Here is a 24,423-nt window from a genome sequence, read left to right on the forward strand (position 1 = left end):
ATACTTTTTATGCTAGCTTGATTACCAGTAGTATCATCATCTTTGATTTAAACGTCCCAATTTGCCTGCTACATAATGAGGTCTCCTATGGGTGACACACTCATCTGCAGGAGTGTGAGCAATATTGAAATGGGATTAAATAGCTATTATAAATGCAATTATAGGTTAAAATACTGGTTTCTGATATTTTTAATTAGAAAATTCTGAAGTTTAGTTTTATCTCTAACCTATGAGGTCAAAAAGTAAGAGTGAATGTGTTGGGTGGGAAGGTGTAGCTGAAAGAAGGGAAGTAGTTTAGACTAAATTGGGGAATTTAAATTGGGGTTCTCATGGGAAATCTTGTGTTATTCTTTATTCACTACAGAAGGTGAGAAGGAGGAATTTAAAGATCAGAATTGGAATCTGAGAAAGGAGAATAGTATTATGGATGACAAAGTCTCTCTTGTTTGCAGACGGACAGGCCCATCTTCCGCTCCACCTAGATCTATAGACAGGACCACAGTGTTCTTAGCATCCTGTGTTGGGCCACCCTTTACCTTCCACACCTGTGGCAGGTCTTTTAACAAAACCTCCAGCCTCAATTGTCACCGGAGTGTTCACAGTCCAAAACAGATTAACAGCTGTAGTACGTGTGGGAAGTCATTTAGAAAACCCAAGGGCCTCCACTACCATAGACATATACACCTTGGGGAGAAGCTCTTCCATTGCACACTTTGTGATAAGACCTACTGTGATACTTCGGGACTAAGTCATCACCATTGTTTCCATATTTGTATCCGGCTCCATTCATGCCCCTTCTGTGAGAAGAGATTCCGTGACCAATCTGAGCTCAGATGCCACCAGAAGACACACCCAAGCCAGGAGCCATTGGCTGGAAATCAGAAGCATATTGTAAGGATTCCAAGCACCAAAACTGGAATTCCAGTTGGGAACAAATGTCTATCTGGGGGCTTGCATCTGGAAATCATGCACCAGTGACCCGGTACCTAGATCCTGTATTTAGAACCAAGAGCCCTATGACTCAGACCCTATCTTCCTATTGGTAGGAATCAGATATTAGTGGCCAGAAACCAGGTGATCACTTTGGAAACTCAGGCAACAATTAATACAACCTCAAAACATGTGACCAAGAGTCAGGAACCCAACATTAGAACTCTCTGTTGTGATACCAGCTCTTAACTTTCACTCAGAGATTTCAAGACTCAAGCTTTACTCTTGCCTTCATTGTCCCTTGAGTTTTATCAAGAAAGCCAGTTTCTCCGGCCACCAGCAGGTCCACCTCACAGAGAAGTCATCCAGATGCTTCCTCTGTGGCAAATCCTTTAGCTCATTCTTTGGTCTGTCCAGGCACCAACAGACTCACTGGAAATAAGATCTACTGCTGCCCTATCTGTGATATCTGCTTTGGGGAGAAAGAGAGCCTTATGAGTCACTGGGAGAGTTACAAAGGCAGGGGACAATCTCAATAAGTGCTAGACAATCCTGGCTTAGAGGCTTGGCTTCCTTGTGGCAGAGAAGGAAGTGGATTTTCAAGTATCCTTACCCCCAGGAGAAGAGAAGACTGAGGAAGTGTTTAGAGGAAAGAAAGCAAGAGAGGAGGAAAGGTCTCGAAACACAAATCACATAAGTAAATGGCTTTTTGAGAATACAAGTATGAAGATGGGAGGAAAAGGATGAGGGAAAGAACATCTTGTACAGAACCTGTCTGTATAAGAAGTAGAAGGAATCCATTCTAAAACAGGACTTCTCCCACTTTTTCGTCCCTACCTCTTGTTCTTCCTGAGACAGATTGATGAGAGTTTTGGCCAGTATTTTAAAGGTTTCTCCTTAACTCTGCAGCTAACTCTTTAAGGTTTTGGACTTTATTATCACACCTCAGTATCCTATCATGACTGAGATCTTGAAAGAAATCACACCATTTAAAAGTTGGCATGCAAAAATTTGTTACAGGAAGGTTTCTGGTCTTTGTTACTTTTCAGGACAGGTGTTGCCTGATGAAGAATGTACACACTTGGCCATCAGAGCCTGAGAACATTTTCATGTGGAGAATTGAGAAAAAGAGTGGAAAGATATGGTGAGAAAGGAACCAGGGAAAAAGATAAGAAAAGGTAGATGACAGAAACCAATCTTATTCAGTTTTCAGATCATTCCTGGAAGTACATATTGGAATGTCCCAATGGTGAAGAGGTATAAGTAAGTATGCATCTCATTGATGAAACATCCCCAAGAAACAATCCTTGGGCCAGCCAGGCTCTTCATCCCATTGCAGCTTCATTCAGAAGGGATTTCCTAGAAGGAAAAAAAATGGGAATAATCTATCAATGGACCTTGAGAGCTTGTTTGGAGGTTCTAGCAGGGGAGTGCAGCTACTCGTATACCCTCGACCGAAGACCGGTCCGTCTCTATCGGGGAAGGCCGTCCTCTTCGACCGAGCGCGCAGCTTCGGGAGGGACGCACATGGAGCGGTGAGGGAGGAAGGGGACACCCACCTAGCCAGCCAGATCAGCCGAATCAACCCTGGCGATCAATAGGGTGACAGATGTCGCAGCCAGATTGCCCTCAGCAATAGCACAGCGGTAGGGTGTTTGCCTTGCACGCAGCCAACATGGCCGACCCGAGTTCGATTCCTCCGCCCCTCTCGGAGAGCCCGGCAAGCTACCGAGAGTATCTCGCCCGCATGGCAGAGCCTGGCAAGCTCCCCATGACGTATTCGACATGCCAAACACAGTAACAACAAAGTCTCCAATAGAGACGTTACTGGGCCCGCTCGAGCAAATCGATGATCAACAGGAGGGCCTTTACTTTACTTTTTTAATCTATCAATAGTTTCTATTATGAAACCATTAAACCAGGAAATGAAGAGCTTTTGGAGTCATCTTGTCTCTGTGTCTGCTCAGTAATTTTTACTGGAGTTGAAGCACAGCAATTGGCTTGTTTCTAGCTGACTGCAGCCTCCACTTCTGTCTCACCTGAATCCTCCCTTCACCCATGCTTTCCTGACCCCCTTTTATTCTGGGATTATGAGCCCTCAATATCCAAACCACTCCCTTCTCGCTGCATTTTAAATTTTTATTATTAGTCTCATATTTAAAGCCATTGTTTTTTTATTTAGCAAAAGTGAATTACTTACTTAGCTCTTCAAGAAATTGCCCTGAAAATAAGAGAAACAGTTGATAAATAGAAGTTCACTAGCTCTCTCCCCACATCCTTCCTGTGTGGTACAGTTTAACCACCCCTCTTCCACAAAGGTACCCCACAAATCATAGGATGGAAGAGTCTGGGGAACTTCCATCCTCAAGTTGACCATGGGGAGAAGAGACAGGAAACTCTGGATCTCAGAATCTGGACCCCTGGCTTCATCCTTCTGTTTTCCTATTCATGGCTGACTTGGTCCTTCATATTCTGTTTCCCCACCACTGCACCTGCAAGTCTTCGATGCAGCCAATTGTAGCAGATGATCAAGGCAACAATGGGTCCAAGTACCGGCACAATTACGAACAGGAATATCTTCCAACAGGGCACCATCAGGAAGTGGGGATCTGAATCATTCACCACAGAGTAAACAGAATTAACATGTATTCCCCATGTACCCCAACCACCCTTTTCCTTATTGAATTTCTTAGTCTATGGTCTATGGATGCTAAAAGGGACCAAGTATAGGATCCAGGAAGTTGATGAACTTTTGTGAGAACAACAGTACATCTTTGTTTTCACTAACTTAAGTTGTACAGACTTCAAAGTATTAGTATCTTGAAATGACATCATTAGACCAGTATGTTATTTTTGTTAAATATCTCCTTAACAAAACAGATCTGGAAAGATAGCTCCACAGACTGAGTGTACATTTTATACGGGGCCTCAAAACCTAGCTCTACAAGTCCCCTAATGCACAGAGCCAGTATCAGCCCCAAGCACCATCAGATGTGGTCCCCAAACAAAAAGTATCTTACAACATCAGAAATTAGCTTATGTTTTGGTAATTTAATGATGGTAGGCATTTCTGTGTCTTATGTCTAATACCCCCCCTTTTTTTTTTTTGCAGTTAGGATGTGACTCTGAGCCTGTGCCTTACATGTATATTTGCTGTTGACCACCAGAACCAGTGGGAGTTGGGGAGGGTCCATTTGGCTTTACTATACTAGCAAAGAGATGGCACAAAAAGAATTAAGACCAAGCCAGGGGTATAAGCAGTGTGTAGCACCATAGTCCTGGCATGCAGGAAGCCTGAGTTTGATCCCAAGCACCACCAGGAGTAACCTCATATACACTGAACTTGGAGTAGCCTCCAAGCACTGATAGGTGTCACACAAAACAACAGAAAGAAGGTACGTAAAGATCCTGTTTCTCCTCTTAAAGTGCAAACACTGGAGGGGGGTGTGGGGGGGTAAGTATACACTGCTAATGTCAGTGTTGGGAAGGAGCTCTCCTAAGCTGGGTGCCAGGAACACTATAGCCCCATGAGAAAAGGACTGAAAGGTCACTGAGAAAAAGGCACTTGTGGTCTGACATGGCATCTTAATCTTTCTGCAATATACATTTGCTAGATATTTGGAAACTCTTTGAGTTTAGGCGTTGACCTTAGCACTGGGTAATCTGCAATAAAAAGGATGGAAATTGCATAAAATTGAGGGCCCAGTGTTCTAGTGGGATTTGGAGCCTTCCCTGAATTGGTTAACAATTATTTGATATGTATTTATTATGATCTCAACCAATAAAAAGATACTTTTGTCCGGTTAACATATAATCACCTCCCCAACTAAACCAACTTTATGTGCAAAGGATATGTTTACCTCTGTTGTAATTCCTGAAAGAAATGTGTGTTAAATGCCTGCAATTGCTACAATCAGGAGACACGAGTCTATTCTGCAGGTGACAGACCAGACTGAGTGAAATATCAAGCTGACCTGGGATTCCAGATAACCCAGCACTTACCAAAAGTTCGGTGGAGATTCTCTGAAAAAAAAAACAGAGTTGGGTCACACTGGTGGTGTGGAATACTAAATGCCTGAAACAACTATATAATGAACAACTTTGTAAATCAGGGTGTTTTTAATAAAAGCAGTTTTTTTAATTAATAAAAAGAACAGAGACTTAGTAAGAGGCCAGAGAGATAGTATAGTGGGTAGGATACATGCTTTGCACCTAGTCAACCCAGGTTTGGTTCTGGGCACCCGAAACTCACTAGGAGTGATACCTTGAGCACAGAGACTTAGAGCACTCAGAGGAAACTTTTTTTCTCTGTGCCTTTGTTATCCATTCTAAATGAGACCAGAGCAGGAAGGAAAGTAATAGGATTTTACTTCCATTCTGACAGAAGAAAATGAGAATGAAAATATATACAACTTTTGACAGGTTGTAAAAAAAAATGAGGTTCCCATCTGAAGGCAACAGAGGGCGGTGGTACAGCAGAGATAGTCTATGAAACAAGAACGGAACAAAGCAAGAGGCATGTGTGTGGGAAGGTGCCTGGAACTTACCTATCTCTGCTCGAAGTTTTCCTAAAACAGAAATAAGCAACATCTTTAGTTCCTATTTTGGCACTAGAATTGGGCCCTTCCAATATCAAAAACTCTGGGCCTTTGTGCAGAATGTTTCTCTGCAGACATCCTTGGTCAATTGGGAAGATCACTAGATTTGAACCCAAGCATTCAGATTTTCCCCCTGGTATTGCCTGGATTAAATTTTGGGATAACAGACATGGGAAACCTCAGTAAACAATTCCAAACTAAGATGTTATTTCCTACCCATGCTTAGCTCAGCAATTGGTGGTTCTCAGTTCTCAATTTGCAGTTCCACTCCACCCTGCTGGTTTGTCACTGCAATTTCAAAGGCCACTTTCCATCTGAATAAGTGAACAATACATTTAGCTCCTTAGTGGCTGTATTGTTACTAGACACTTTACACAACAGTGACCTCTTCACAATGTAGGAGGGAGGTTGTGTAATCTATTTCAAACAGCAGACAATTGCAACTTGGAGACTTTAAGTCAGTGTCTGAGCTGGATTCAGGTTCAGATTGTCGGAACTACTCCATCCACCAGCATCTTTTTACTTAGCTATGGGAACTGAAGGATTTTTTTTTTTTTTACCTGCAAGAAGTAGAATATTTGTTAGGGAGAAGGTAGGGAGACACTGACACAAAAGAGAAGCTCCAGAGAGCTAGTATAGAGGGTTTGGGTGTTTAATTTGTTTTTTAATCTTTTTTTTTTCAAACTCCTGTCCGCTGATTTCAATAGATGGCAGTGAGGAAGCTGCTTTACTACCCTTACCCAGGTCAGGCCTACAAATGGTTTAGGACCATGAACCTGTGATATATGACAGGTTAGGGGCAACCGCCTTTCCGGCAGCACCCTGATTCCTGAGAGGGAGTGGCTTTCCGAACTGATCCTGATGCTTGGGGGGTGGGGGGAGAGAAGAGGGAACCAACTATGCAAACCAATCATGGCACTGAGTTGTAGACGATTTCTGATTTAGAGGCACTCAGTCATTATCCCAGATGGTAGCTTCGCCCTATTGCACAAAGTATTATATTGCACAAAGTAATATAGAGGTTAAGGAACTTGTCCAGTTTGATTCCCTACACCACATATGGTTCCCTGAGCACTGCAAGGAATGATCCCTGAATACAGAGTGCACAGCCAGACGTGGCTTAACTTCACCAATATCAGGACATGAGCTGTCTTAAGAATTTTTTAACCCCTATTAATTTATGAGAGATTTTCACTCAGAATGTCTAACCCTCATACTAGTCTAGACATGTATGACGCTGAAGTCCACACTTCCAGTTACGTGATGCTGCTAGACTTGGCACTGCGGACAGAAACTGCAGGGTTGGGCCTGGGCTCTGCCATTCACAAACTGTGAGGCTTGAGTCAGTCAATGAACTAGACCAACCTCAGGTGCCTCTTCTTTAAAATGAGGCCATCATATGTCCTAATTCATAAGGAAAATTGTCCTATTATATAATTAGGTAAGATGTAAAAGTCATAGACTACTGAACCCAGAAGTCACTCAATGTTAGCTGACCAAGCTCTAAGGAACCAGGTTATTTCAAGGGAGGTTTCCCAAATCATCCATCCTTCTGCTTTTACCTCTGAGTCTGTGCTGCAAGCAGAGGAAGACAAGGCCCACAGTGATCTGCAGAAGGAGCACAGGTGAGACCGCAATGAGAACCAGCACTGCAGGATTTATCCAGTAGAAAAGATCTGAAAAAGAGTCAGCATATCCTCAACCCAGTGCAGGGTAAGAGGTTCAATAAATTGTAAATAGGTAATAAATATCACCAAAATTTAAAGAATATGGTGCAGAAGGGGTTGGTGAGATCATACAGCAGCTAGGGTGTTTACCTTGCATGCGGCTGACCGAGATTAGGTCCCCAGCATCCCATACAGTCCCCTGAGCACTGCCAGGAATAACTCCATGAGTGCAGAGCCAGGAGTAAACCCTGAGCATCAAATAAAAAAAGATTTTTAAAAGAAAAGTAGATTCCCAGAGAGAGTTGGTGACTTAGAATAACAGAGGCCAACTCACAGAGTCAAGAATGGACTGCCTCTTCCCATCTCCCGACCCTTCCGGTATCCTGGTAGTCACACCAACAAACTACCTCCAGGCGCCATTTAAGCGTATTAATGGCCATGACCCAGAGACTTAGAAATGAATCTCAGAAGAGAGCAGCACACTACAGAGATGTTTCTGGACCCCACTTATTTAAAAATTTAGAATTCCAGGAGTACTTGGCTGCTTTCATGACCACATGACATCCCATACTATTCATAACAAGCAATAGAAAATAAATTATTTAGTATCTGCCTGTGGGGCAGGCTTGAGTGGTGGTGGGAAAATTCAAAATAGAGGTGGTGGGATTGTGTTGAAATATTGAATGTAATCAATTATTGTGAACAAGTTTATGAAAATAAAATTGAAAAATTAAGGAAAAGTAATAACAGAGACCAAGGTTGCATTTTGAGCAATCTTTACAGAGTTTTGGAAAAGCAGCTAAGGCGCATATGCTGCCCAAACCCATGTGCTGCTTGTGTCCATGTGTCATGGCTGAATAAATGTGGTTCCCAAGTACATGTGTTCCTTGCATCTCCCCTCTTGAGATGTGTACTTTCATAATTCCATACTTAGTGCTGGGAATCTCTCCACCTTTGGAGAAGCCGCGTTCTCTCTAGAGCACATTACTCTCTCCCTCCCTCCCCCACCTTTCCCCTATCCTCAAAAACCTGTTTTTATTTCCAAAAAAATAAAATCTGTTTTCACTTCAAAAAAAAAAAACATAGCTAAGGCACAAAGTTCTGGTTCTTAAGGACATGTGGGTACACAAATTCTGAGCTGAGGAGTAACAATACCTAATTTACTGACAGCAGGAATAGAGAAAGGAGGAAGGGAGGACAGTTAAGAGAAAGTAAAAAGCAGCATAAGGGATCAGGGATGAAGCTCAGAGGTAGAGCACTTGCCTTGTATGTGGGAGGAGTTGGGTTTGATCCCTGGCATCACAAAAATTTATTTACTTTTTATCTATTTTGGTTTATGAGCTACAACCAGTAGTGCGCAGGGGTTATTCCTGGCTTGGCACTCAGGAATTACTCCTGATAGTATTCGGGGGATGATATGGGTTGAACCCCGGTCAACCTCTTGCAAGGCAAATACTCTTCCCACTGTACTATCTCTTCAATCCCAAGAAATAAAATAAGCAGATAAACCTCAAGTAGGGCCATAATGAAAAGATAGGAATTCATGGGACCCATGAACATAAATAAGAATAAAATACATATTTGGTCCTGAAATCTACTATTTTACTTTTGGATAAGAGGAAACCAGTACAGAATTATTTGAAATTTATTTCCCAGCTTGTGAGAGGGTAAGTGGGGGTAGTGGTGATCCCTATGTCATTTGAAGAACACTTTTGTTTTGGTTTTTTTTGTAGGGAGGGGGGCTGGATCCACACCCAGAAATGCTCAGGGCTTATTCCTGATTCTGCAGTAAGAAACTACTACTGGTGGTGCTCAGGGAACCATATAGGGTGCAGGGACAGGACCAGACTTGGCTGTGTGCAAGGCAAGTGCCCTACTGCTATACTTTTGCTCTCATTCCATGTAAAACACTTTTAAAGGAGGTCGAAATATGGAAACGAATTCCAAGGAAAAGTTTCTTCAGAGGCACTTTTTAGTTCCTTTCCTATTCTTTTTTAAGGAATGTGCCGGAGGAGGCAGTTACTGAGCAAGCAAGTTTCTGAGCTAGGAGAAAAATCTGCAAGCTGGAGATAACTTCCTTGTAGGTAAAAATATACCAATAAAAAGAGTTTAATGGGGGTGGGCGGGAATTCAGCGGAATAGTACAGGGGTTAATCCAGGTGCTGATCCTGGTACCGTATATCACCAGAACATGGCCAGGAATGATTCCTGAACACAGATCCAGAAATAAACCCTGAGCATGGCAGGGTGTGGCTCAACAACAAGCAAACAAAAGTTGAATGAAAAACATTCAGTGATATAGGAAGAAGATATGTTCATACTCCCGTAATCTGACTCTAGAAAGAGTGCTTTGTTATGTAATGTTATGTAATCTTCTTTCCCACAACTGCAACAAAGTCGCAAGGAGATACAAAAGAGATCCCATTGTCTATTAAAGTTTAGGTCTGTGATTTCAGTGTTGTTGACTCTGTGGTTTGGATATTTAGCTCTATCATTCCTTAACAACAGATCAGTGGATCATGAAGTTGTGCTACATGTACACAATGGAATACCATGCATCTGTAAGAAATGATGAAATCATGAAATTTGCTACAACAGGGATGGAACTAGAAGATAACATGTTAAATGAAGTATGCCAGAAGATGAAGGACAGCGGATGACATCACATATATGTGGTATTTAAACTAACTGGATAAGGAAAGGCAATGGTTTAAAGAGGGGATGCCTAGACCACCCTTGGTCCCAGAATATAAAAATAGAAGAAATAGAGTGAAGGGGCAGGAGAGAAGAGATAGGTGAGAAGCAATGGGGCAGGGGTCAAGGGGATTAAAGTATATTGGTGATGTTAAGGAATGATAGAATTAAAAACCCAATGAATAAGTTAAATGCCAAAAACAGTAGATTCTAAGTAGAGAGCTACCACATTTCACCACACATCATTACTAACACACAATCATCACATTCTATTTTTTCAGTAACACTGTCACAGGTTTTTATGTCTTGTCACAAAATAATCACATCTTATATTTTTGCAAAAGATGATTGACATAAAATCTGTGAAGAGCATGCAATGAAATGTGGCATGTAGAAATAAATATACATACATTAAGTATGCTATTTACATACTTAAATAAAATTTATTTTTCATAATTAAAAAAAGTAATTTAAAAAAAAAAAGCTGTTCCTCGCCGGGGTCCCTTGGAGGGGAGCGGGTTGAGCTTTCCTCCCCGCCCCGACCAGGGCTCCGGCAGCAGAAGACCTCCAGGACCAGCCACCACCATGCCGAGACCACTCTCCGCACACATGAAGGTACTGGCAGAGGGACAAAGCCACGCGGGTTCCGGGGCCGAGATCTCCAAGCCTACTCGGATTGGAGTCGAGCATCCTCCACCCAGATCCTCCAAATTCCAGTAGGCAGGGGTCACACCCACCACCTGGCCCCCTGGCGCCGTGTAATCCCATCAGCGGCCAAGACTCAGAGACTATAAAATCCAGCTCCCGGAACTGTCGGCCGCGCGACATCAGGACATCTTTTTATGACATCTTATTATCTCATTCCTACTTTGGATGAACTGGCAGGTTACCGAATGTAGCCTGCCCACAGGGCAGAGTCTGGCAAACTCCCCATGGCGTACCAAATATGCCAAATACCAGTAACAATGATGGGTCTCATTCTCCTAAAGAGCCTTGAATATAATCTCAGGGCTAGGATGAAAGAGATGTTACTGGGGCCTGCTCGAGGCAATCGACAAATAACAGGATGATGAATGAATGAATGAAAAAAAAAGTAATCCCATTGTGCAGCATTTGTTTTTGTTTTTGTTTTTTAATTTTTATTAGTGAAACACCATGAGGTACAGTTGTAGACTTACAAATTTTTGTGCTTGGGTTTCAGTTATACAGTGATAGAGGACCCATCCCTCCACCAGTGCCCATTCTCCACCATCACTGATCCCAGTATCCCTCCCACCCCCACCCCACCCCCATCCCACCCTGCCTCTATGGCAGAGCATTCCTTTTTGCTCTCTCTCTCCTTTTGGGTGCTGTGGTTTGCAAAAGAGGCATTGAATGGCAATCATGTTCTGTCTATAGTCTACTTTCAGCATGCATCTCCCATCCTGGGAGGATTCTCCCAACACCCTTTATTTGGTGCTCCCTTCTCTTATCTGAGCTGCCTTTTCCCCTAGCATGTGCGGCTGGCCTCCAAACCATGGAGTAAACCTCCTGGTACTTATCTTGGCTATTCTTGGGTATTAGTCTCCTATTCTGTTACTTTATGTTCCTCAGATGAATGCAGTCTTTCTATGTCTGTCCCTCTCTTTCTGACTCATTTTGCTTAGCATGATACTTTCCATGTAGTACCACTTGTATGTAAATTTCATGACTTCATCTTTTCTAACAGCTACATAGTACTGCATTGTGTAGATGTACCAAAGTTTCTTTAGCCATTCATCAGTTCTTGGAAAAAACTTAGGTTTTTTCCAGATTCTAGCTATTGTAAACAGTGCCATTGTGCAGCATTTGAAGTGTGGTGTTTGAGCTCTAGCTGAGGAGGAGGAAAGAAAGCAAAATCACCCGAGGCTCAAATCCTCTGAACTGTCTTTCAATTCAATAGTAATTAACTTTCAAAGCTTCCCCTCTATCTACTTCACCTTATTCATATCTTAATATCCTTGTGCATATTTTAACATCTTGTCCTGGGATGTTAAAAAAACATACAAGAAATTTCAAAATCAGTCATCACAGGAAACATCAAAATAAAATTCTGGAGTAAGAATGGAAGTGGTTAAAATTGATAGTGAACACCAGAGAGATAGTAGAAGGGTTAAGGCGCTTAGCTTGCATGTAGTCAAGACCTTTTAGATCCCCTGCACCTCATCAGGTCCTTCAAGCACCACCAGGAATGGTTCTGGAGCAGAGAGCCAAAAGTAAGTCCTGATCATTGCTCTGGATGGGGCCCAACACCACACCCCAAATAAAACTATAGTGAGTTCATCCTTTCTATAATCTAATGAAGACATTTGTTTTTACTTGATTATTCACTTAGACTACTAAATACATATATATATATATATATTTCAGTAGTCTTCCTCATCTGACAAACCACCATGAACACCAATTAAGGAATATTTATTGTAATAAAATTTTATCAAGAAAATATTCTTCCTAATTGATCAAATAAGCAAAGACATTGCAAAGCAAAACAAAAAGGACAAACATGCTCAGGATCTTTGACTAACTTTCTGGTTATTCATATTTCTGTGAAAAGCAGAAAATAATTGGAAGTCTATTTTTTGGGGGAGGTGTTTTTGGGGAGACAGCCAGCTATACTCAGGACTTACTCCTGATTCTGTACTCAGGGACCACTCCTGACAGGCCTTGGTGAGCATAATAGGTACCAGGAATTGAACATGGGTTGTACATGAGCAAGGCAAGCACTTTACCTGCTGTATTATCTCTCTAGCACCTTAATTATTTTATATTATTCTGCCTCCATTTATTAATTTTTCTAGCTTGGGTCTTTCAACAAACGCCCATGAACATATGAATTCTCATGTACTGAGGTGAGTATTTCTATGGCATTGATTTCTAATCATGAGATGTTTTGGTTGAAGATTTCCTTTCAGCTGAGACAATAATTTGAGTTTCAAAGGGAACATGTAAAAAAGTAAACTCAGACCTCTTTCTAACACCATGCACAAAAGTAAAATTAAAATGGATTAGACTTTGATATCAGACCTACGTACCCATAAGGTACATAGAGGAAAACGTAGGCAGAACTCTTCATGACATTGAAGCTAAGGGCATTTTCAAGGATGAAACACAACTGACCAAGCAAGTGGAAGCAAAGATAAACAAATGGGACTATTAAACTAAGAAGCTTCTGCACCTCAAAGGATACAAAGACAGTCCATGGAATGGGAAAAGTTATTTACCCAGCACTTATCTGATAAGGGGTTGATATCCAAGATATAAAAGGCGTTAGTAGACCTTTATAAGAAAAAAACTCCAACCCCATCAAAAAAGGGGAGAAGAGATGAGCAGAAACTTTCTCAAAGAAGAATACAAATGGCCAAAAGGCACATAAATTCCACAACCCAAAATCTCTGCTATGCACCCACCAGGAGTAATTCCTGAGTGCTGAGCCAAAGTAAGCAAAAAAAAAAAAAAAAAGATGGACAGGACAAGGAAAACTACAGATTATGGCTGAGAGAAATGAAGGAAGTACATGGGAGATTCCATTATACTGAGCGTTGAGAAGAATAAGAGTTGAAAGAATAAAATTTTTCCTCAAGTTAATCTCTAGAGTGAATGAATTTCCAATGAAAAAATTTTGTGGTTTAAAAAAAATCTCTGCTATGTCACTGGTCAGACTCCACCGTCTCAGGACAGACCTCATGCATGGAGGTATAATCTGCTGAAAATTTTGGTATAAGGGTTGTATGATTGAAATTTCCAGGTTTTCTTGAGGTCAGAATGGGCTCTCCCCACCCACCACCTCCCTGTACTTCTGGAAGCCTTGGCAGTCACGTCCACATCCCAAAGCTGCCATCCAGTTAAAATAAACTACTCCAGCCTTACTTTCCCTATAAAAATACTGAATGCCCTGCACAGACATGATGCTAGTAACTGTATTGCAAATCATAATGTACACGAGGAGAGAGAGGCAAAAGACAAGTGTCTGCCACAGATGCAGGCTGTGGGGAAGGGGTATTGTGGGGTAGTGGGAGGGGAACAGGGGGCATTTGTGGTGGGAAATGTACACTGGGTAAGGGATGGGTGTTGGATCATTGTACAACTGGAACCCAATCATGAACAGCTTTGTAATGGTCTATTTCAAGGATATTCAATTTTTAAATAGGCACATGAAAAAAATGCTTTACATCACTAATCATTACTGGCACATGTCAAAATGAACAAGATCAACCAGTGCTGGTGTTTTACTTTTGGAAAACAATGTGGACATTCCCCAAAAAAGGAGAAATTGAAATTTCATATGACCCAGCAATGCCAATCCTGGAAATATACACAATGAAGAAAAGCTGTTGCACTTATATGTTCACTGAAGTACTATTCACAATGGCCAGAATCTGGAAACAACCCAAGTGCCCAAGAACAGATGTATGGATAAAGACACTTTGGTAAAAGAAAAGAGAGAGAACAAGGGGGAATGCCCTGCCTCAAAGGCAGGTTGGGATGGGGGTATGGGGGGTGGGAGGGATGCTGGGACCCGTGGTGGTGGAGGATGGGCACTGGTGGAGGGATGGGTACTTGATCATTGTATAACTGAAACCCAAGCACAAAAATTGTAAGTCTATATCTGTACCTCATGGTGTTTCACTAATAAAAAAAATTAAAAAATAAAATAAAAATAGATAAAAATAAAAGGAACATTCTCTGAAAAAAAAAAGAAACTTTGGTACATCTACACAATGGAATACTACACAGCCATTAGGAAAAAATAAGTCATGAAATTTTCTTGTACATGGATGGATATGAAGTGTATCATATTGAGTCAAATAAGTCAGAGGGAGAGGGACAGATATAGAATGATTGTACTCATTGGTGAGATAAAAGAAAAAAAAACATAGTGTGGGAGTACTATCCAAAGAGAAACGAGGGCCAGCAGAGTGGTCCATGATAGGAAGCTTGACACAAGGTATTGGACAGAAAAGAAACCACTATGACAGTGAGAGTTGGAATTGATCATTCTGAACAAGAACTGATTGCTGAGAGGATTTAAAGTAATATTCATGATACCTTTTCAGTAATAGTGTTGCAAACCATAGTGCCTGAAAAGGGGGGGGGGGGTGGTGAGGAAGGAGGGAGGAGAGAAAGAAGAAAAGAGTCTACCATAGAGGCAGTCTACCATAGAGGCAAAGCCCTGGGGGAACATTGGGGACAGGAAATTTACACTGGGGAAGGGATAGGCATTGGAACATTGCATGATTAAAACTCAATCACGAACAACTTTGTAATTGTGTACACAGTGAATCAATTTAAAAAGTTTTTTAAGTCTCAAAGGGAGATTTTGGGGACCAGAGTAAACTCTGAGCACAGTGATGTGACCCAAAAGATCCAAACCAAACCAATCAACCAACCAGTCAAACAAAAACCAACAATTCAAAGGGAGGTCTTGGTCACCCAGAAGATAATATCTAGTATTATATGCTGCTACTTACCTTCCACTTTCAGTTCCATTGCTGCCTCCTCTTGGTAAGCATGATCTCTGAAGAAGCAAGTGAAACCTCCTTCATCAATGAGTCTAACATTCCGTAGGCGGAGAGTCACCTTTCCTTCACCAATGGCCTCTTTGAGCAGCTCTGTCCGGCCACGATATTCAGGGGCCTGTTCTCCATCTTGATCCTTGCCATTTCGGTAGAGATGAACCACCCTAGAGAAAGGGGGTCGATACCAACCCACCTCCATGCCTGTGGCATTCTTTCCAGGAGATATGCGACATGGTAATTCCACTTCATCCCCCACAACAGCTCGGATTGGGTGCTTTGGTCCTATTACTCTGAACTGTCCTGTCCAAGATATCAAAATACTGAGTATCAGAGGGAACACTGACAAACAAGTCTATTATGAGAACGGACGTTCCAATATAGGGAAGGAAGAAGGCACTCAATTTTTTCCTTACTTCTTTTTTATTCATTGCAAACTTTTAAATGAAACTTTGACTAACATTTTATAGAAGCAGGGAAAGTTCAATTTATATATCCACCATGAACACACCACCTGAGAAATATTTGCTATATAGGGTTTGATAAATTTGATCAGGAATACTCTTCTTGACAAATAAAGACATTTCAAGACAAATAAGGGGTAAATATAAAATATATACAATATATTTTAATGTAATAAGGAATATATATATAGTCTTGAAAGAATGTTATATTGAACTTGGTAGTTACTGCTCACTTTTCTTCACTTTTCTACCAACTTTATCTATCTTTGATTCTGCTGCTTGATCTAGACCCTACATGTCGACTAGCTCTTGTCACTTAATTCTCCCAGGGGACTCTGTTTGAATTTGGTGGAACACATCCTTAATGTCCCCTTAAAGGGTTTGCACTTATCACTTCTTCACCACTTTTTTCCCCTCAGTGCTTGTTCACAGTCTGTTCCCAAATTCTCCACCAAGATTTTCCACACTGTAGCTTTATTTCCTTCTGCTTTCCTCCTGTACCTTTAGCCCTACTATAGACCCAGAAACATCCTGTACATACATGTTCTCAGACTTTTTTTCCTGTAGTGTATGTTTCCTCAGTCAAACTTGGAGCTACCAGAAGATAGAGCTGTTTTCTTCATTATAACTGCAAAGATTTCTCAAGCAGGTGTGTATAATGGGCTTCTCTGTCAATTAGATTGTTCCCTAATTGGGGAAAATGCCTCCTGTTTCTTTTATTTTTTTCCCCCCTGTACTTGAGAGCAGGACTTCTCTATAAAAAACTTATTAGTGATCTTCTCTACCTTGGAGCTACACATATCAATCTGAGATGTGTGCTTTTAGATCTCTACCCTCTGAGCTTCTTCCTTGAACACAAAACTCTCTGTCTTTCCTATTTCTCTAAACAAAACTATTCTACTTTCATGCGCCAGAGAGATGGTACAGTGGGACAGGTGCTTGCCTTGCAATTAGTCAACTGGGTTTTATCCACAGCACCCTGTATGGTCACTCAAGCCCTTCCAGAAGTGATCCCTGGAGGATTGCTGGATGTAGTTGGCATGCACCACACACACACACACACACACACACACACACACACACACACACAGGCACACACACATTTTTCTTCAAAGAAAAAATTTTCTATTGCTTGATCACTAGGAAAGAGCCCTCAGACATGACTAGAAACTGCAATCTAACATATATATATATATATATCAACATTTACTGTGAAACAGTACCACTAAACAGTCACTACTAAGCGTCTTGGAATATGTGTTATGGTTTATAAACATCATTCATTGAACCCTGGTGACAGTTCCAAGAGATTGTTACTATATCCCCAATTGACAGAAATTTCTAGAAACCAAACCTGGAACAGTAGAAAATAACTAGTACAAGGAAAAGGTCATAAGGTCATGTTGTTGAGCTTGAGAACCAAAATTGTTGGGTTCTATTCTGAAGGTTATAGGGAGGCTCAGGAAATTTCTGAGGAGGGGAGTCCTGTCAACACTCCTGTGTTTTGGAAAGATAACTTGCTTAGTAATTTGAGGATAGACTGAAGGGAGTAATCCTGGGGTAGCTAGACTTTCTCTTCTCAGAGTCCTCCAAAGCAGGAATAAAGATTAAACCTTACCTGCAGAGCTGAAAGACAATTGGAGGAGGAGGAGGAAGAGGAGGAGGAAGAGGAAAGGAAGACAGCTGGTCCGAGAGGAGCTCACCAAACGTGCCATCTCCACAGTTGCTGTGGACAAAGAGTCCCTACATCAGGGTCAGGCTAAGCAGAGGGATTGGGGTACATGTCTCCAACTGCTGAAAAAAAATCTGAGGGTAGGTTATGGGAGGGCTATGCTGCCTGGACCTGCCTCCTGCCAGTCCTGCTGCAGCTGCTCTAGGAAGAACAGACCCACGTCATCCTTGCTGGGCATTTACACAAAAGGGCTACAGACTCAGGGGATGACCAGGGTTTGCCTTCCCCACCCCCCAGAGCTATGGAGCAGAGGCTGCCTGGTACTGGTCTCCCTCCCCCACTCCCTTTGCCTCGAAGCCTTTGAAAGGTCATCTAGGATTTAATCAGTTGGGATCACTAACTTGTTAGACTTTCTGATGAGGTTTGTCCCAGTAATCTTTTTGTTTGTTTGTTTGTTTGTTTGTTTTGGGGTTGCACCTGTCCGTGTTCAGGGACCACTCGGGGTGGCAGTGATCCAGAATTGAACCTGAGTCAGTCATGTGCAAGATAAGCACCTTACCTACTGTACTATCTCTCCAGCACCTGTCCAAGTAATCTTTTTTTGGGGGGAGGGCACACCTGGCAGTGCTCAGGGATCACTCCTGGTGGGTCTTGAGGGACCATATTAGGATGCTGTGAATCAAACCTGGGTTGGCCATATGCAAGCCAAATGCTCTACCCACTGTACTATTGCTCTGACCCCTGTTCATATAGTTTTTAAGATTATTTCAACACTGTTCTTCTTAGCCGAGAGGAGGTATTATTTCTTATTTAAAAAAAATAGAGTGGGGGGGCTGGAGTGATAGCACAGCGGGTAGGGTGTTTGCCTTGCACGCAGCCGACCCGGGTTTGATTCCCAGCATCCCATATGGTCCCCCGAGCACCGCTAGGAGTGATTCCTGAGTGCAGAGCCAGGAGTAACCCCTGTGCAATGTCCGGGTGTGGACCCCCCCAAAAAAAGAGTCAATAAAGACAGAGTACAGTGAGTAAGGAGATTATTTTGCATGTGTTTCACCAGGGGTTCAATCATCAGGCACTTCCTCACATCCCTTGGAGTGATCCCAAAGCCCAAGGGTTTGAGCACTGCTGAATGTAATTCAAAATTTTTTAAAAAAAGAAATGAAAGATCATTTAAACTTCCTCCTATTTCTACTGTTCATAACTGTCATTACTGGGAAATTCTTCTTAAATGTCTAACTTCCATCTCCTCACTGCTAATCTAAACTCCCTTATGTTCAGATATGTTGGGCTTAGTTAAAGAATACTTTTAGGAAAGTTGAGTTAAGCATCATGAATTGAAGCCACTGGTGCTCAGAGAAGCATGCATACAAAATGAACATTTTTCTCAAACTCAGTTGCACACTGAGGTCAGTGTCAATCCTAGTATGATTTTATTTTTAAGGATTGTCTTGGGTTACAACTGGTGATTCTTAGGACTTTCTCTTGGCTCTGTGACTCTTTGCAGTGCTCAGTGACCATATGCAGTGCCAGCGATCAACTGGGGTCAAGCTGCATGCAAGGCAAGGGCTTTGGCCCCTCTACTACCTCTCTGGCCATTCAATACCAAGTTAAAAAGATGTTTCCCCATTCTATAATAGAGTTAAAGTTAGTCAGAAAACTTAAACCATGCTACCAACACTAATCATTAACTACAAGAAGGCATTAAAATTAAAATTAAGGCGCATACACTGCCCGAGCCCATGTGCTGCTTATGACCATGTGGCCGAGCACATGTGGCACCTGAGCACGTGTGTTGCCTGCATCTCCCCTCTTGAGGTGTGTAATTTCATGCTTTCATGCCTAATGGTGGGATGTGTGTAGGGCTTCTCTCCACACTTGGAGAAGCTTGGAGAACCCACGTTCTCTCTTGAGGGTGTTACTCTCTCTCTCTCTCTCATTCTCCTCCCTCTCCACACCTTCTAAAGCCCTCCAAATAAAATCTATTTACTTCAAAAAAATTTAAATTAAGGGACCAGACCAAAACTCTACCCCTAATATATAAATTAAAGTGAAATTCAGTTTAAAATTTAAATCCTTGGTTGCTAGAGCCATGTTTCAAATGCTTAGTGTGACTTTTACCTAGTAATCATTGGATAGCCCAATATAGATAATGTTGCTGGCAGGGAGAGGGGATCCTGCTAATGTATATTGGTAAAAACTTTGTCTGTAACCTAAGCCAGGCCAAAGGCATTGAAGGCCTTTGAGACAAAAGACCTATCTCAGAAGCTACATGAAATAGTTGAGGTGCACATTTCCGGGATCAGGTGCATGAGTGTTCCTTGAAAGGAGAGGTGGCCAGACCCCTTTGAAGGAGAGGACTCACCACTAGAAAAAAAAAACACATGAAAACTATCAAAATAAGACCATTAACAGCTCCAAGCTACACTTTGGCTGGCAGCCACCCTATCAATGAACTTTGTGGGTGACAGTTTGGGAAAAGTATATATGAACTAAATTGTCAGAGAAAGAGGTATGTACTTTCCCACATCTCTTTTTGAGATGTGTTCTTAGCCCTGTAGATGTTTCTTACTTTAGAGCACATTTTCCTGCTTGGGACGTGTAGGTTAGGTTCTTTTTACTCTGGAGAAGCCAATGTTCTCTCTCTCTCTCTCTCTCTCTCTTTCCTTCTTTCTCTCTCTCTTTCCCTTTGTTTTTGGGCTGCACGGGGCGATGCTCAGGGATTACTCTTTCCTCTGCACTGAAGCTCTGCACTTTTCGTGGTGCCGGGGATCGAACCCAAGTCAGCTGTGGGCAAAGCAAATGCCCCTAGTGTTCTCTCTTGAATGTGTATCTCTATCTTTCCCTCCCTTTACTTCCCAAAGGATGTGAACTTGTTTTACTTTGCTACCTATTTACTAAAATTATTTTCTGTGAGGAAAGGTGATAGGCCTGGAAAACCTGAGTAAGATTGAGCACTGACTTTCCTGAGAAGAGCAATTTCTTGCTCCAACCTGGGTACCAAGGCTTGCCAAGAAATTGGATGGCAGGGATTGTTTCCCATGACTTGTAGTCCCACTGATCTGGATTTTCATTTTTTTTAAAGGGTAGGGGCCAGAGAGGGAATATGATTTGTAAGGTGCCCGTCTTGCTTATGGATGACTCAATAAGATAGGGTGCTAGGAGCACCCCATCTGTTCCTTGAGCACCACCAAGAGTGACCACTGAGAACAGAGAAAGGAGTAATCCCTGAAGACTTCTAAGTATGTTTCACACACACACACACACACACACACACACACACACACACACAATCCAAAATAATACTTTGAAATCTCTCAACCATCTGAGACCATGTGTTTTTTTTCTGAATTGGTTTAAATATACACATATGCCACTAGAGGGAGCTTTTGAGAAAGGCACTTCAACTGAGGTTGAGGCCCTTCAACCCACTAACTTTATAAGGTTTTCTAAACAGTACTTAGAGCAGTTACTCATAACCCTTTGTTCATTTATCTATTAATTTTTTATTTTTATATTTATTTTTGGGGAACCACACCTGTTCCCAGAGCTTCCTCAGGGCTCAGTATTCAGTGGTAGTGCTCTGGGGACCATATGAGTGCCAGGTATTAAACTGAGTCAGTCATGTACAAGACAAGCACCTTACAAATCTCTGGTTCCCATCCTTTAAAACAAATAAATAATAACATTTACCTCGGAGATCTATATCATTCATATCATTCAGTACCTAAAAACAGTGGGTAGGGTGTTTGCCTTGCATGCAGCTGACCTGGTTTTGATTCCTCAGTCCCTCTTGGAGCTCCCGGCAAGCTACTGAGAGTATCCCACCCACATGGCAGAGCCTGGCAAGCTCCCCGTGGTGTATTCGATATGCCAAAACCAGTACAACAAGTCTCACTTTGGAGACGTTACTGGTGCCCGCTCGAGCAAATTGATGAACAACGAGAGGACAGTGCTACAGTGCTATTTGGGGGCCACACCTGGCAGTGCTCAGGGCTGATTCTTGGTTCTGTGTTCAGGGATTACTTTTGGTGTGCTCAGGGAAGCCATATGCAGTGTTGGGGACAGAATCAGGGTTAGATGAACACAAGGCAAGCACCTTAACTCCTGTACTATCTTTCAGGTCCCAGAAATTCCATTCTTAAATACCTATTTAAATACAAATTCAAAAACATGTATGCACACTATGCTTACTATTTTTATTGGGGGGGGGGGCACTCAGTGGCGCTCGGGAGTTAGATCTGGCTTTGCAGTCCTGGTGGTGCTTGGAGGACCATTTGGGATGCTGGGGATTGAATGTCGTTAGACTGTGTGCAAAGCAAATGCCCTGCTTGCTGTACTATCTTGCTGGCCCTTATAATTACTTAATATAGTAGCACTGTAGCACTGTCCTCCCGTTGCTCATCGATTTGCTCGAGTGGGCACCAGTAACGTCTCACAACAAATTGTGAGACTTGTTACTATTTTTGGCATATCAAATACGCCCCGGGGAGCGAGATAGTCTTGGTAGCTTGCTGGGCTCTCCGAGAGGGTCGGAGGGATCGAACCCGAGTTGGCCTCATGCAAGGCAAATGCCCTACTTGCTGTGCTATTTGTTTATAATAATCAAGGCATGGAAACAACTCTGTGATAGATGAGTGAAAAAGGATAGTAAGTGAATAATGAAGATATACAATGTGATACTACTAAGCTATAAAAAACGATTAAATCACAGAATTTCTTTAGAAGCTTTATTAATGACAGATGAGACATGATGAGATCCAAGTATAAAGTAACATTAAAAAAACTTTAATGTAATATACTTTAAATTCTAGAATTGGAAACATATGTACGTGAGAATAGGCATTTTATCATATTGTATTAAATGATTTTAATTTTCTTATTTACATGGATCAAAATCCTTAGTAATGAATTATTGGCGCTTACTGATTTATTTTCTGATCATTTTCAGCTTCCTAGCTTCCTTTCCACTTCCTAGTCAATTGCGTTTTCAGCCCAAATCCCTGGACCATCTTTCAAGGGAAGGACTCCCATCTGCCCGGCAACAGTGACGCCATCAGTTTCTCCACAGAGGATTGGTTGCTAGGAGACCTAGTGGCGCGGAATAACGCGCTGCAAGAGGCAAGGTAGGTTCCAGTTAGCCATGCCAGGGACGTTGAATAACCCCACAAGCAAATCCCTTTTGGCTTTTCCACTTCAGAGCCACTCTCCTGGATACCTGCTTTCTTTTGCTCCTCACCTGATTTCTCTGATTTCGTCTACCCTAAACTCAGAAGGTTTATAATGTTGCTTGGTTAGTAGCTCAGGAGGGGGAGACGCACGTGGCCTCAGGGAGACCTGACCTAGTTTCTGAGAACACCCACCCTGTGATGCCCTTTTGTATTGCTCTGATGCCAGGAAAAGGCTGTGGTGGCCATTTTGCAACAGGACAGCTATCGCCATCTTGCAGCCCTGCAACTGCAGGTCTTTTTTTTTCTTCCCTAGCAGAGAAAAATGTGGAGGGATAACTAGAAACTATTCACAACTGATAATATTTCTATTATGGAATATAGAGGGTCCTAAATTTCGTATAGAATATAATACACATATATAAGCAAAGATTCCATCTGATAGGAATGCTCAGATGCTTATACACATATAAGCAATTCAACCCATCTGATAGGAATGCTCAGATTCCATTCCAGCTCCAGGGCCAAGGAGATGAATCAGAGCACCAGAGCATATGTTTTGCATGCAGGAAGTCTGGTTAGTTAGATCCCTGGCACTGCATGGTCCTTTCAGCATGGCTGTGACTAAGCACTGCTGGGTGTGGAGCCCAAATCAAAAATAAAATAAGATAAAATAAGTTCCAGCTGTCACCAAGCTGATTGCCAACTAGGTCAGACTCTACTGTTCTGTAGGAAAATCTGTGACCTTGGACATATACTTTAAAGAAGTTTCTTTGTATGTAAAATGGGATTTATCCCAGACGTTTCATGGGATTGGCATGAGGATTAATGAGACACGGTATGTAAAGGGTTTAGACCTGTGGCTGACTCTCAAAAACCCAATTATGTAGGGTCGGTGCATGGAACAAAAGACAGGACTTTATCTGGCTTTTTGCTGTTTATTCCTCTGGTGTGGAAGAGTGAGTGAATAAACTTAATAGGATAAGTTTGTTCACAAAATGAATGACAATATGGAACCCACACCTCCAGTCTTTGTATTCTTCCTTTCAAGCTTTGGGTTCTCCTCTTGGATACTTTTTTGCATTCTAACCCATCAGGTAATTTTTTTTCCCTCTATCATACATGGCCGACCCGAGTTCGATTCCTCCACCCCTCTTGGAGGGCCCGGCAAGCTACCGCCAGTATCTCGCCCGCATGGCAAAGCCCGGCAAGCTACCCGTGACGTATTCGATATGCCAAACGCAGTAACGAGTCTCACAATGGAGATGTTACTGGGCCCTTTCGAGCAAATCGATGAACAGTGGGAGGACAGTGACAGTGACTAATTTGTTTATTTAGAGATCATTTTTTTCAGGCTATTGGTTTTAAATTCTAGATTAAAGACTGTGTCTGATGGGGAATTTTAGGTGTTCATTGGCCTGGAGGGTACTTTCTTTATTTATTATTTAAAAAATATTCCTGTCTTCCCTTTTGTTGTTGTCATTGTTGTGATGTCCAGGAGTTGCACCTTTATAGTACCAGATGTGGCACAGTTAATCTGGGCTGTGGTATGCTGAGGGTGATGCTGGGATGGTAGCTGCAGCGTGAGGGTGGGTGGGGAGGGCGTGTGAACTTGCTTCACACAATCAAGGGAGGTACTTTACTACTGATTTGTATTTCATTTCCCTGAGGCTCTGGAGATAACTATGTGGAGTATGGT

At 42.1% G+C, this 24,423-nt stretch overlaps 2 protein-coding genes across 2 annotated transcripts; one reads left to right on the top strand and one right to left on the bottom strand.

Annotated features, from left to right (window-relative positions):
* Positions 1-303: 303 nt before the first annotated feature.
* ZFP57 (ZFP57 zinc finger protein) lies at positions 304-1,853 on the top strand (the record flags this gene model as incomplete). Its single annotated transcript, XM_056128047.1, has 1 exon — positions 304-1,853. A coding segment is annotated over one exon (675 nt), but the record flags the coding sequence as incomplete, so codon positions are not given.
* Positions 1,854-2,194: 341 nt separating this feature from the next.
* MOG (myelin oligodendrocyte glycoprotein) lies at positions 2,195-17,748 on the bottom strand. Its single transcript, XM_056127813.1, has 8 exons — positions 17,506-17,748; positions 15,379-15,726; positions 7,091-7,204; positions 5,478-5,498; positions 4,933-4,953; positions 3,423-3,539; positions 3,131-3,151; positions 2,195-2,289 (listed from the first exon to the last, which is right to left on the bottom strand). Exons 1-8 carry the CDS (start codon positions 17,600-17,602, stop codon positions 2,276-2,278), a joined length of 753 nt encoding a protein of 250 aa, XP_055983788.1. The 5' UTR covers positions 17,603-17,748; the 3' UTR covers positions 2,195-2,275.
* Positions 17,749-24,423: the final 6,675 nt, after the last annotated feature.

The sequence above is a fragment of the Sorex fumeus genome, unplaced genomic scaffold, assembly GCF_029834395.1.
Source record: "Sorex fumeus unplaced genomic scaffold, SorFum_2.1 ptg000063l, whole genome shotgun sequence".
Classification (NCBI taxonomy): Eukaryota; Metazoa; Chordata; class Mammalia; order Eulipotyphla; family Soricidae; genus Sorex; species Sorex fumeus.